The sequence below is a fragment of the Dreissena polymorpha genome, chromosome 15 (assembly GCF_020536995.1).
Source record: "Dreissena polymorpha isolate Duluth1 chromosome 15, UMN_Dpol_1.0, whole genome shotgun sequence".
NCBI lineage: Eukaryota > Metazoa > Mollusca > Bivalvia > Myida > Dreissenidae > Dreissena > Dreissena polymorpha.
The window spans coordinates 14,608,044-14,621,380 of NC_068369.1; the positions used below are offsets into that span (position 1 = coordinate 14,608,044).

General features: G+C 34.8%; 1 protein-coding gene across 1 annotated transcript; it reads right to left on the reverse strand.

Moving 5' to 3' along the window:
- Positions 1–11,282: 11,282 nt before the first annotated feature.
- LOC127860911 (tigger transposable element-derived protein 4-like) lies at positions 11,283–12,916 on the reverse strand. The gene is made up of 2 exons (XM_052399224.1): positions 12,474–12,916; positions 11,283–12,357 (listed from the first exon to the last, which is right to left on the reverse strand). The coding sequence occupies exons 1-2, from the start codon at positions 12,914–12,916 to the stop codon at positions 11,283–11,285; spliced, it is 1,518 nt and encodes a 505-aa protein (XP_052255184.1).
- Positions 12,917–13,337: the final 421 nt, after the last annotated feature.

The following is a 13,337-nucleotide window of genomic DNA, read 5'->3' on the forward strand; positions in this document are numbered from 1 at the left end:
TATCTTGCACCTATGCTTTTAACGCCATCGGCGCTCTCGTTAGAACATGGTATTCTTGAACCATTTGTACTTTGTCCTTATGCATGATTACAGATACAGGTTGCAAAATATTTGTCCAGGAATCATCTAATATTATTGTGCCTGTAATTTCAATCTTTGGGTTGATTGCATTTCACATTTGACACAATGACATCAGGAATAAAATATAACTAGTCAAGTAGTTCTTACAATTAAAGTTATATTGTACCAGTATTAACTGAACAATGGCTGCAAATATGTTTTTTTTACGTTTATGTTTTAGCCTAATTAATTATGTTAATTTCATTTCATTTCTGACCAAACACACTACATTATCCATTTGACAAGACTTTGGGCTAAATGTATTAATGAAATCTAAATGACTCAATTTTGTAATGTATTACCTTATATTGTAATTAATACCACTACTTATATGTATATAATTTCCAATAAAAACAATATTAACCCTTTACCACTTAGATACGTATTTCAACGCATTTGTAGTCCCTTAGAAATATTAAATTTAATTAAATGCCTTGCTTACTAGATCCAAGTTTAAAAGCTTCATTTCCAATCCTTAGTTACTGATGAGCCGGAAACAGCATAAACCCTGAACAACTTGCGAGTTACTGGCTGGTCTAGTTTTATGCTTTTTACAAAAAGCAATGTTCACTTTTCTTTTAGTGGGAAAGGGTTAAATAAAAGGTATGGTTAAATAGAAAACAAAGATTTTGTGTATATTAGTATTTGCATATAAATTCAAACTGTTTTATCAGACTACTATTAACCCTGACATGAAAGGTTTAAGATTCATTGCAATTCATGAAACTTGTAATATGTGATGCTACTTTCTCAAATCGTGTACACACAAGAATATTTACTTGATTTTTGTAGTTACTTTATTTTATCCCCAGACAGTTTTTGTTATTTTGCTCCTGTGCATATTTCTTTAGTGTGTAATTAAATTGCAATTAAACTGAATTTAAATTGTATGTACTTGTATTTCTAATCTGATAAATGCTATATTTTTGATGTTATTGCTTATGTGTATTTACATGCGTGTACAAGTGATTAATTATGGACTAAATATGAGGTTCAGCAAGCCATCTAAGAAGACAAAGAAAACTCAATAGACAGAGGCTTTTCATGTTTCTTAGAATATACAGTTATTCCTATCATGTACAAGATAAGAATTGTTTTTTATATGTTAATGGTATGTATCCTCACTGCAAATCTATTAAAATCCCCATTAAAGCTGTATTGAACACAGTACTATAATTCAGAGTTTAATATAAAGAAGCGTGCTAGGGCAATCCCTGAAATAGTTATGTGTGTTATGAACATTACATATGTAAAACCATATATTTTTTTAAATCATGTCACAATCAGTATCAACCTAAAAATAACAATGAATGAAAAGGGCATGGTAATTTTGGCAGTCATGGTCTGGGCCATATGTTTCCATCCACTTCCTGCTGTCATGGAATGAGGCAGTTCTGATCTGCTTACAAGTGTATGCAATTAAGGAGCTCATTTTCTAATATTTGTGCAACTATGCATTTTACATTTTTAATTGCAAAACACACCACATGTTGAGAATTTATCGATAAGTACCTGTATAATTGTATGCATTTATTTCCTTCATAAATTAAAAAATATTGGATAATAGATATACATATCGTTCTTTCCTATTGGTTCGTGAATTCCTATTAGTTCATGATTTTTTTTGTGATGCAATAATAAAAACATCTTTGCTTCGCAGATGTTCGAATTCTATAGGACACCATCTGCCGCCATATTTTGTGTTTAAAGGTTCATTAAAATCTAAGCATACTAAATTTTAATCTATATATGCTAAGCAAATGAGTTACATTCATAATAATGTAGTACAGTATTTATAAAACTAAAACAATGATTTAAAGTACATGTAAGTCAGTTGCGTAAATCAATAAATTGATGTTATTTAATTAATTGTAATGTAACCGGTGAGTGAATATTTTCAATGCACCATATAATGAATAACAAACGACTATCTGCGCTCTTCTATGCATTATTTGAATAAAACAAATTTATTTCGCGATATATTAAATTTAACAATATAGCTTTGAAATACGATAATAATACCTATTTACCAGAAGAAATTGAATGGACAATATTTGTTTATTAAATGGAAATGCGCGTGCTGTGACGTAGAAGCGTATTTACAGACATCATCGTTAATTCGGATGAACAGTGAGTTAGTGATAACATTGGAAATAAACTGATTTCGTGTAATTGAATACTCCGGATAATTGAATATTTGGACGTGACAAATGGGCTATTCAATTAAGCAAAATCTACTGTATAAGTCAGTTGCGTAAATCAATAAATTGATGTTATTTAATTAATTGCAAAAGAATATTAACTTTGAAACACAACATTAATGTACTATCTGTTAATATTTAAACGCTGTAGTAATTTACATAAATAATTAATGCAGGAAAAAGGTCCAACGACAACTTTACACTGTTGTGACCATGTCGGAAACTGGTTGGTCGACCACTGCAACCTTCAAGGACTTGAAACCTCGAAAACCATTTTGTGAAGTACGTCAATAGAGGAGATGGCAGCCAACCAGTACTTCTATTACTTGACGGGCACAGCACACACACTTCCCATGAGATGGTGAAATGGGCCAGAGATCAACACATCAACCTGTTCTGTTTGCCAGCACACACATCGCATGTCCTGCAACCCCTTGATGTCGGATAGTTTGGGCCGTTCAAGCGCTTCTATTATAGCGAATGTGCTTCATACATGAAGGCGAATCAAGGCAAGATTGTCACCTGGAACATAGTTTCCGCTTTTAGAAAAACCGGCATGCATCCCCTGAACAAAAATGCTGTTCCGATGGAAAAGCTCTTGCCATGTGAATCGTTCCGTGATGAGACACCAATGCTCAAGATGCAGTCGATACGCGCTGGCAAAGAGGCGGTGGATGAGTATCTTCGGGCGAAATCCAAATCTACCAGCACAACAGCCCCTTGCAAATGCAAATGCGGGAAGCAAAATTCCACAACCCCAAAACCGAAGCCTGGCGGGAAACTACTCACCAGTGATGCATACACTTGAGGCGCTCGAAATATACGACGCACAAAAGAAAAGCAAGGCACCATCATCATCCAGGACAAACCTGCCACAAACAAGCCCCAAACAATCTACAAGCGGTTTAATCATCAACCGAACCGACAATTCTGAAAGCGAGTCAGATATTTACCACACAGAAGTTTGCTGCGTTTGCTAGTGATTCACGCCCATCAATGTTGACAAGGGACCACACCTAAAGATAGTCAATTGTGCGACGAAAGTGGACATTGGGTTCACTTGGCATTATGTCATGCCAAGTCTATTCTCAGACGAGGCGACAGTTTTCTGTGACCTCATTGCAGTTAAATTGTCAATGTTGTTTATCGCTGTTCAGTTGTTTTCTTACTGGAGACTTTTGAACCAAAGAATCAAATCTTCATTTGTTCAATTTCATTAATTACTCACAGTTTGTGCATATTTGCTGTTTTTGCTGCTAAGTTACAATTGTTTTCACTGTTTATTTATTTATTGAGACAATAATTACATTACATAATTGAGAATTCTTGAGCCTCATATTTGAGCGTGTGCGCTCGACCAATTAAATTCACGAACCAATAGGAAAACGTTCAGCAGATACAGACTTCCGACTGTCAACATATACATGTAAGTATATCGATGTTTAACAAGTTTGAGTTCAAAATCTTTGGTTTATTTGCGTTCTACGGATGTTTTTAGTTCTAGATCTCATCATCTTCAATTTGAATAAATATTTAAGTTGCGCATGCGCAATTTCGAACGCTTAGGTGGCCGAACCAACAGATAGAGTGGCAAATCCGACTCTGGAAGACTTTTTAATGCTTACATTTTATGGTCAGTTGCTCAGCATAAAAGTAAAGGCGCGAAGAAACAGTAACATGTAATGAGTATCTAATACTTGCTTTTAACACAGAAGTCACTGTCAAAGTATCATGCTTTTTCAAGAGCGTTTTTGAATGCTCTTGATTTCATTTGACAAACACTTTCATAAAAGAATCTCTTGATTAATAGAAAACATTCCCATTTAGTTGACTCCAACAAATCTGCATCCACTTTGTTTATCATGATTGTTTTTTGGCACTTATTTATTGGTATTTGATTTTTTCTTCCTAATATAAATGTCACACTTGTCTATTTCAAGCTGCTTTAAGTCATAGACGCAGCTATTGCAACGCATCGATTTGTTTACAGAAATTTCTAATAGAGTTATTGAGAAATTCAATGTAAAAAACTACAGGGAACTGTGTAATACTTGTCAAAAAAGCCAGTTGTCCAGAAGATAAGAAATACCAACTGTTGATATTTACATCTTTCTAAGCACAGCATTGATAAATAATTAATGACCAGTAATATTAAGCATGACAGTGTTACGAAATAATGTTATATTTGTCACTGTATAATCATGCTTATCAACAAAAAATTCCCTTATTATCTCTTATTATCATAAAAGCCCGATAAAACAAGAGTTGTCTTTAAGAAAACACAATGCCCCAGACTGCGCTTTGAAGCCGCACGGCAGCTATTTTAGAAACAATGTTATATTTTGAATGTTAAGGTCACAGTGACCTTGACCTTTGACCTAGTTACCTCAAACCATGTTTGATTGTAAATCTCAATGAGATGCACGAACATGTTTAGTTTAAAGAACATAGACCCACGACTTTTCATTTTATCATCAAGGTTAAAGTTTTGGGACATAATGACAGGCAGACAGGCCAAAACCAATATTCCCCCGATCATTCGATCCGCAGGCATTAATAATGTCCACCTTTCCCTTATTATCATAAAAGCCTGCTGAAAGAACTTGCCAATATAAACTTTGAACAACTTGTCTGGCAGTTAAATGTGATGCACCTGGCAGTGTTTTTTTCACCATTCTGGGAATCGGGACGGGTGCATTTGGGTTGGCAAATACTGCATTTTTTTGACTAAAATTGGTAAATCAATATTGTTGATTGGATTCTTACAAGTACTTCATAATGGATAATACAAGTGATTTCAATATTATATATCAATACTGTTGATTGTATTCTTACAAGTACTTCATAATTGATAATACAAGAGATCAATATTGTTGATTGTATTCTTACAAGTACTTCATAATGGATAATACAAGTGATCAATATTGTTGATTGTATTCTTACAAGTACTTCATAATGGATAATACAAGTGATCAATATTGTTGATTGTATTCTTACAAGTACTTCATAATGGATAATACAAGTGATCAATATTGTTGATTGTATTCTTACAAGTACTTCATAATGGATAATACAAGAGATCAATATTGTTGATTGTATTCTTACAAGTACTTCATAATGGATAATACAAGTGATCAATATTGTTGATTGTATTCTTACAAGTACTTCATAATGCATAATACAAGTGATTTTAATATTATATTTACTGAGATTCAACTCATATAACTGGTTTTGGAGATGAACAACATGTAACTTATTAAAAAAATAATATTTTTGGAAACCTTCAATAAGAATTGTTTAGGTCCCATTTGGGAAAACATATATATTTATTCCATTTTATTACCATACCACATCTGCATTGAAATGTTGGCTACTACTAAAAGGAGCACTGAGTTTTGTATGTGTTAACTTAATTTTATGAAATATGTTGCGAAATATTCGTTGATTTTGAGTATTTACCTTACTTTATTTTTTATCTTGCTAGACCGTATAGTATTGCTGGAATGGGATTTATCTTAATTTTACATGTACTGACCGCATACACCACACTAGACCGTATAGTATTGCTGAAATGGGATTTATCTTAATTTTACATGTACTGACCGCATACACCACAATCAATTCAGAGCTTGTTAAATCACAGTACAAAGACATTTTATACGTAAGTAAGCTGATAATTTCAATCCCATATTGTAGTTATCTTAGTTTGAGATAAATATTTAACGTCAACAATCTGAACTAAGATGTTTCTACGATTATGAGGACGATAACCCAAAATGTCCTGTGGATGTTCTAAAAATGTTAACCTGTTTATTCATGTCAGGTGGTTTTACAGGAGATCGTTTACAAAGGTGAAGTGAATGTAAGATAATTTAAATAGTATCAGACTTTATCAAATGGTTTTCCATTTATAGAACATGGGGTGATTAAACAATTTGTACTTTGCCCTTACATATGATATACAGACAAAGGTTGCCCAATTTTAGTACAAAAAGCAGTTAATATTATTGTACATGTGTATCAAAGCTTTGGGTTGATTTGTATGACACACTGGGCACATTTAAACCCCTATACTAAAATAGAACACACTTAGTAATTCTTACAAATTCAATTATATCGTCAAAATATTGACTGAAACATGACCGCAATATTTTTTGCTCACATTCATTTTGCTCACATTCATTTTGCTCACATTCATTTTTACCGGTAAACATACTATTATGTTTGTTTTATGTTTTGCTGAATAAAACACACGCATTTACCATTAACAATACTTTGTGATGAAAATAGTAATGCAATTTCATTGACATGAATTTATGTGTGAATAACGTTACAGTCTTTGCAAAACTAGTCAACTCTGTACAGGACAGTACAGTACAGCTAACGTAGCACAAACATAATCCGCGTTTACGCCACGGCCAGATTATTAGTACGCGGCGGCCGAATCGTGTGTTCACGCGGCGTATCACCGTGGCACTCGGCATCGATCCGCGCAACGACGCCGAGTCTGTGTTAACCTCGCGTACTTTCGCGGAGTAAATTCGCCGCATACGTATGCGGCGGATCGAGTGAAAAGATATCCACCTACATGTACATACATGTATGTTTAGTGTAGAATAAATTACGCGCAACTGTTAATGTTTCGTTCGACTATCATTATTAAATTTGTAATCCGAAACACACTTCCGAATTTTAATGCTAATGCGATCTTTGACAAATTCTAGCGTCAAATAAACAGTGCTAAAATATCCTTTGTTTCATAAAAAGCGCGCGAAAATTATGCAGACATGTAGAACGTCGATTGGAAAGTTTGGGTGTATTTTGTGTTGTATAAATACATGAACATCACGTCAGGTGTAAATCGCGTGTTCAGTGGAAAAAAAAAACGCCCCGATTAGACGTTATTTCATCATCTCTATAAATAGTAACAAATGCCAAAATGTATTTGATACTTAAGGAAATATCGAGAATGTTTGTGTATCATAAATATTCACCAGCATTTGCTTTAAAACTGGAATATAAGGGATTATCGGGTAATTAGTAGCGATAGTAACTGTATAATATGAACAAATAAAACGTGTTTATATACGCATATTCAAACAATAGTTATAATAAGCTGATAATTAACAAAACAACAAATGCGCCGTCATCGTCTTGATTATTGATGTGGCTTCAAACTGCTAATTTTCTCAGCTTAAATTTAATAGCAAAATCAACATGCAATTAATTTATAAATCCACCATATGCTGGAGCCTTGACCACTTGTATGTGCGAAAACATAATTACGTGACCTTGTTTATGTGTGAAATACATACACTACGGGTGGGAAACAAACTTAATTGGCCAGACACATTAACTATGCCTACATGTATATGCTAATACAATCCGTGCACAATAAATTTATTATGATTTTAATTATTATTATAATTGTTCTTTCAAAATTTGTTAATTACATGTAACTAATAATTTTAAAGAGATTTTTTATTTCATGATGCGCATCGACTCGGCATCATGTCGCGGATAGCGGCATGCCTCGGCGGACAAATGCGAAGTTTCGCGCGAAATGCGACTTGCCGCCGCATACTGACGCGGCTTCAACGACTGAAGTGGCATCGACTCGTTTCGCCTTGCCGCCACGGATCGCGAAATACGTTTGTTCCGCGTTGGCTGTACTGTAGAAAATGTTAATTTATCACAGAAAAAAAGATTCTCAATTGAAATGAATTTATGAGTAAAAATCTGTTGTTGTTTTTTTTTTAATATTTGGCACACAAGTATAAATATAAACATGGTAAAAACATGATAAATTATCTAGAAATGCAACAAGTGAATACAAGTTACAGAGACCTTTGTTTATACTTCTAAAACCATACTGTACTGTACATTCCAAATTATTAATCTGTAAATGAAATTATAAAAAATACTACCTTCTGTACAAAGGACATTACTGATGTTCTTCTCATGATTGGACATTCCATTTATAATTCAGTGACGCACTAAACATAATCAAAGATACCCTTCCAGTAAATTGAATTCCTGTCAGGAAACTCATTGATTATGATTCTGTAAATTCAGATGTGTAAGCTACAATACACATGCCTGCCTTCTCAGTATTATCCATCCATGTTTTCCAGTTTGCTCCATCAATTCCAGTTTGAAATATATCTGACTAACCTTTCGTAAAAGATTTGCTTCAGTAAGAATCATCTATTCTGTTTTAACAGAGAGCATATCCAGCACAACAAAGCATGGTCACACTTTAAAAAGAATCACCAGATTGAACTTTGTTTACATTTGACCTCGTTTCTCGTCGCTATTTCGCAAACAAGGGAAAGAACTGTGCTCTTTGTAAGGTACTTCTTACGGATAAATATATAAATATAAGTCTACCGAAAGTTTGTTCGAGAAAGCAAATAAAATCTACTTTATGAATATCTTCAAATGATCTCTATTAGGTCCGCGCAATCATCAGACTTCTGTTTAGAGATTATTCAAGCCTAGCAACTAAGTTTTACAAGTTATTGAGCGGAAACGAGAAAAATCCCAATTTTACGATAATTCAAGGGTCGTAACTCAGGACTGTCTGGGTCAATTTGGCCAATTATCGAACTTGACATAGATGTTATAGCCTAACACATATTCATGAAGTTTGGTGAAGATCTGATGACAATTACTTGACTTCAGTGTTTTTTTTATGGCAATTTCGGGGCCGATATTCGGCCCCATTCCCCTCCAAAAAAAGTATATACTTTTCCCCAATTTTTTTGAAAAATCCCCTCCAAAAGTAAAAAAACAAGATAGATATATCTCAAATTCATTTTATAAACAACTAACAAGTTATACAACTATAATTAATATGATTTTTTATTATTATTAAGAGTTATATTAAATAAGGTTTTCCCAAATCAGAGGACTTCATGAATTATTTTTTTTTCCAAAATGGCCAAGAAAAGCCCTGATGTATCTATATTGTGTCAATATTTGTCTATACAAACATTCCAATTTGGCCCATTTTATTGATGAAAAATGCTCACATTTGCCATTTAATTGATGAAAAAATCCCAATTACACTCTAATTGGCTTGGAAAACTGATACTGTGCATGACGGCTGAACTGACTGAAACTAATGTAGAACAAATCATTGATATATATTTAAGAAAAAGAACGGGGTCATTCAGCTGTGAATATTACATTCAGACATACATGTGTATTCATATAATAAATATCATTACATATAAAAGAATGACTTCTTAATTTTCCCCTTTTCCTAAAAAACGACGCGTTTTTCCCCTTTAAACAGGCCCCGCCACCATTCCCCTATAGGGTGAAAAAAACACTGGACTTATTTAGCGGAAACTAATCCGGACGGACTGACTGATTGACTGACGGACGGTGCGATTTTAATATGCCCCCAGAACCTATGTTCTGGGGGCATAAATACCACTTTATTTGTTAAACCACTGACTTATTTAAGCATGATTTAAGCAATGTGTTCCCAAAATGAGCCGTTTCATTGAAGCAAAAATTCTCAAAATGGGCAATTTTGTCAATAAAAAATTCCCAATTTGGTCAGACTCCTTTTCCTAAAATAGGCAGAAAAACCCCTGCCGATACCTCGCGGGTTGAAATGCAATGCATTAAAGTGAGGCCTCGCTTCCATTGCTTTTTATACTTTTACATGTCAGGGTTTTTATTTACTAAGAAAGTGATGCCGATAGTCGGCGTCTTCCCCTCAAAAGACAATTTCCCCTCCAAGAATATCATTTTTCACCAAAACATATCTTTTTTAGCATTTATTTCAGCTTTCAATTGAATGTTGTTAAATTTGATTGTTTAATTATCCATCGTAACACAAGCTCATTGTTTCAATGAAATTGATCGCAATTTGAACAATAAACGAAAACCGGTCTGCACCAGAACATGAGCCATCACTTGACCTTGCTGTAATTGAAGCGCACATGGTAGTTGGCCAATCAACATTGAGTTCGCTCACACATAGTCTAATAATGGGTCATTCATGCGCAGACACTGTTTACAGGGCTTTCCTTAGACCTCAAATCTCAAGAGTCAAGGACTCTTGGGACCATATTTTCAAGAGTCAAAATCAAACTTTTAAGAGTCCTAATAATAACGCAGGAGTGTTAATGATTTTTTGCAATTTAAGCAAATTACTGAGATATAATATATAAAAAGCAACAACTTAAAAGATACATGTATGTTAACATGTATTTCTTACATTTTACTGTCACTACAACACTATGCATTTAAACACAATATTTCAATAAGTAATAAATACAAAACATGTATTCTAATACAACATTAACTTCATGTATACAGCAGAGTAATATGTCATATGTTCTAAACAACATCTCAAAGAGTAATATGTCATATCATGTCTTACACAACATCTCAGAGAGCAATATGTCATATGTCCTACACAACATCTGAAAGTTTACATACAAAATATGTACAGTCTAACCTGTCTTCAGAGACCACCCAAGGTGAATCTAGGAAGTGGTCTCTTAACTGAGGTGGTCTCTGAGTAAAGTTTGACCTGTCAGACCAGTTGGTCGTTGTTAATGCAACACATTAGCATATGTCAGTACATGCATGTGTATCTCGCTTTAGTATGTACATTATACATTCAAATATATGTTGAGTGTTCGTTTTTATAGAAATATATACAGAAAAAAAGTTGTTGTTTAATTGTAATTAATATATTAATATACATTTATTTAATAAAAAAATACATAAACATATTTACCTAATACATCATACTTTACATACAAATAAATACAAATTAAACCACTACAAATACAATATGTAACAGTCATATAATTAAACAATTAAAATTGCAATAATACATACATATCAAATAAAAAGCATACATATCAAGCATAGCAACAATGAACATTATATTTACATGGAACAGCATACACATATTTACACATTACAACAATATTAAGATGGCCTGAAAAAGAAATCCTCAATCTTGGTCTGTTTCACCTTCTCTCCATTCATGGCTATATCCCCTATCTGGTTGCTGGCTTCCATCAATGTCGCTAGTAGATCATGGTGCCCTTTCTTCACTGCCCAGTCCTTCAGTTTTCTGCTCATTTCCACTACCTCACTCATGGAGAGTGTTGTTTCTGATGTCGTCGCTTCCTCTTCTGTTGGGTTGGTGTCATCTTCCTCGTCACATCCATCTTCTTGTAGAATTTCCGGTGCTGACTTCTTCCATTCGTCCATGTCCGTTGCGCATGTTGTGAAGTCCCTGTCAATGTTGATGAGGTCCTTCACTTCACACCCAAATAAATCATGTGCTAATTTGTGCATGATGAGAGGCAAGTCGTCCTCAACATCATCACATTCACTTTTGTCACTTTTGTCACTTGTAATGTCATCTGCACATTTTTCACTGTCACTAGCACTAGCACTTTTTTCACTGTCACTCATGAATCCGCATTTTGCGAAACACTTGCCGATCGTCTCCGTCGTTGTCTCCTTCCATGCACTGATGACCCAGTAGATAGCTTGAAGGATGTTAACCTCTTTCAGAATTTGAGGTCCAGTGGTCGCCGACGATCTTTCCAGCTCCATCATCACGTGTTGTAGTTGACGTTTTCTGTACTTTAGCTTCATTGTCTGTATGATCCCTTGGTCCATGGGTTGTATAACTGATGTTGTGTTTGGAGGAAGGAACTGTAGCTTGATGTTGGTTAGTGTGATGCGAGGGTGTGATGGTGCGTTGTCTATGAATAATATGACGTGTCTTCTGGCATGTCGCATCCGCCGATCAAACCACTTCAGCCAGTCTTCCATTATCCCGGTCGTCATCCACGCCTTTTTGTTGTTGTAATACCGTATCGGCAATTTGTCGGGAGTAACTGACCCAAAACATCTCGTTTTTTTTGATTTCCCGATGATGATTGGGGGCAGCTTATCTCCCGTTACCGAGGCACATAAACCCACAGTGATGCGCTCCTTCGCCATCTTCCCGCCGGCACATGTCTCGCCTTTCTTGAAGAACGTCGCACTGAAAATATTAAAAAAGTAATTTTGAAATATAAAATTATAATTTATTTGTTTATTTATTTATATTTTCATTTATTTATGTGTTTTATTATTAGCGTGTTTTAATTTTTTTCTTACCTTGTGCTTTGTTTGTAGAATAATCCTGTTTCATCCATGTTATAGATGTCACACGGTTGATAACCTTCGCAGATTGTTGGTAGACGCTTTTTCCAGTCATCCACTACGACTGGATCCACCTCCGCTCTCTCACCCGTCCGTGTTTTGAATACAATGTTATGGCGTCTTAGGAATGAGTCGAGCCACCCATTTGATGCCTTGAACGACGCTAACCCCAATTCTGCTGCGAACTTGAGCGCCCGTTCTTTCAGGAGTGGTCCTGATATGTTCACGTGACGCCCAGTAGCATCTAAGAACCACTTGTGAACAAGGTCATTTAGATCGTCATATTCTGTGGCTTTCCGCGGACGCTTGGTTTGTAGATTACCGTCCCCTTCATACTCTTCAATAATGTCTCGTTTTCTTTTCATCACCGACTGTATTTGTGTCTTGCCAACACCCATCTCGGTCGCTACAGCCCTACAGCTCCTCCCAGATTCAAGCATTTTTAGTGCTTTCATCCGCTCTTCCAATGTAAGACACTTTCGTTTAGTAGAAGACATGTTGCGCTGTTTGTGTACTTTTGCAAGTGCTTGAAAAATTATTTACCTCCCTTTTTATACTGCTGTCCGTTACAAACTTACCTTTGAGTAAATATAGTGATTGTAATTCTCATACAACATTTACTTCATGTATACAGCAAAACAATATGTCATATGTTCTACAAACCAACAATCATTTGAGCAAATAAATAAATCATTCATGCATTTAAAGAGTGATCTCATTTGGGTGCCCTAGTAAAGAAAATGTATTAAAACAACACTATGACTACACACACACACAACTAGCATAAAACCAGCAAACTATCACTTTCTTCTCTTGCAC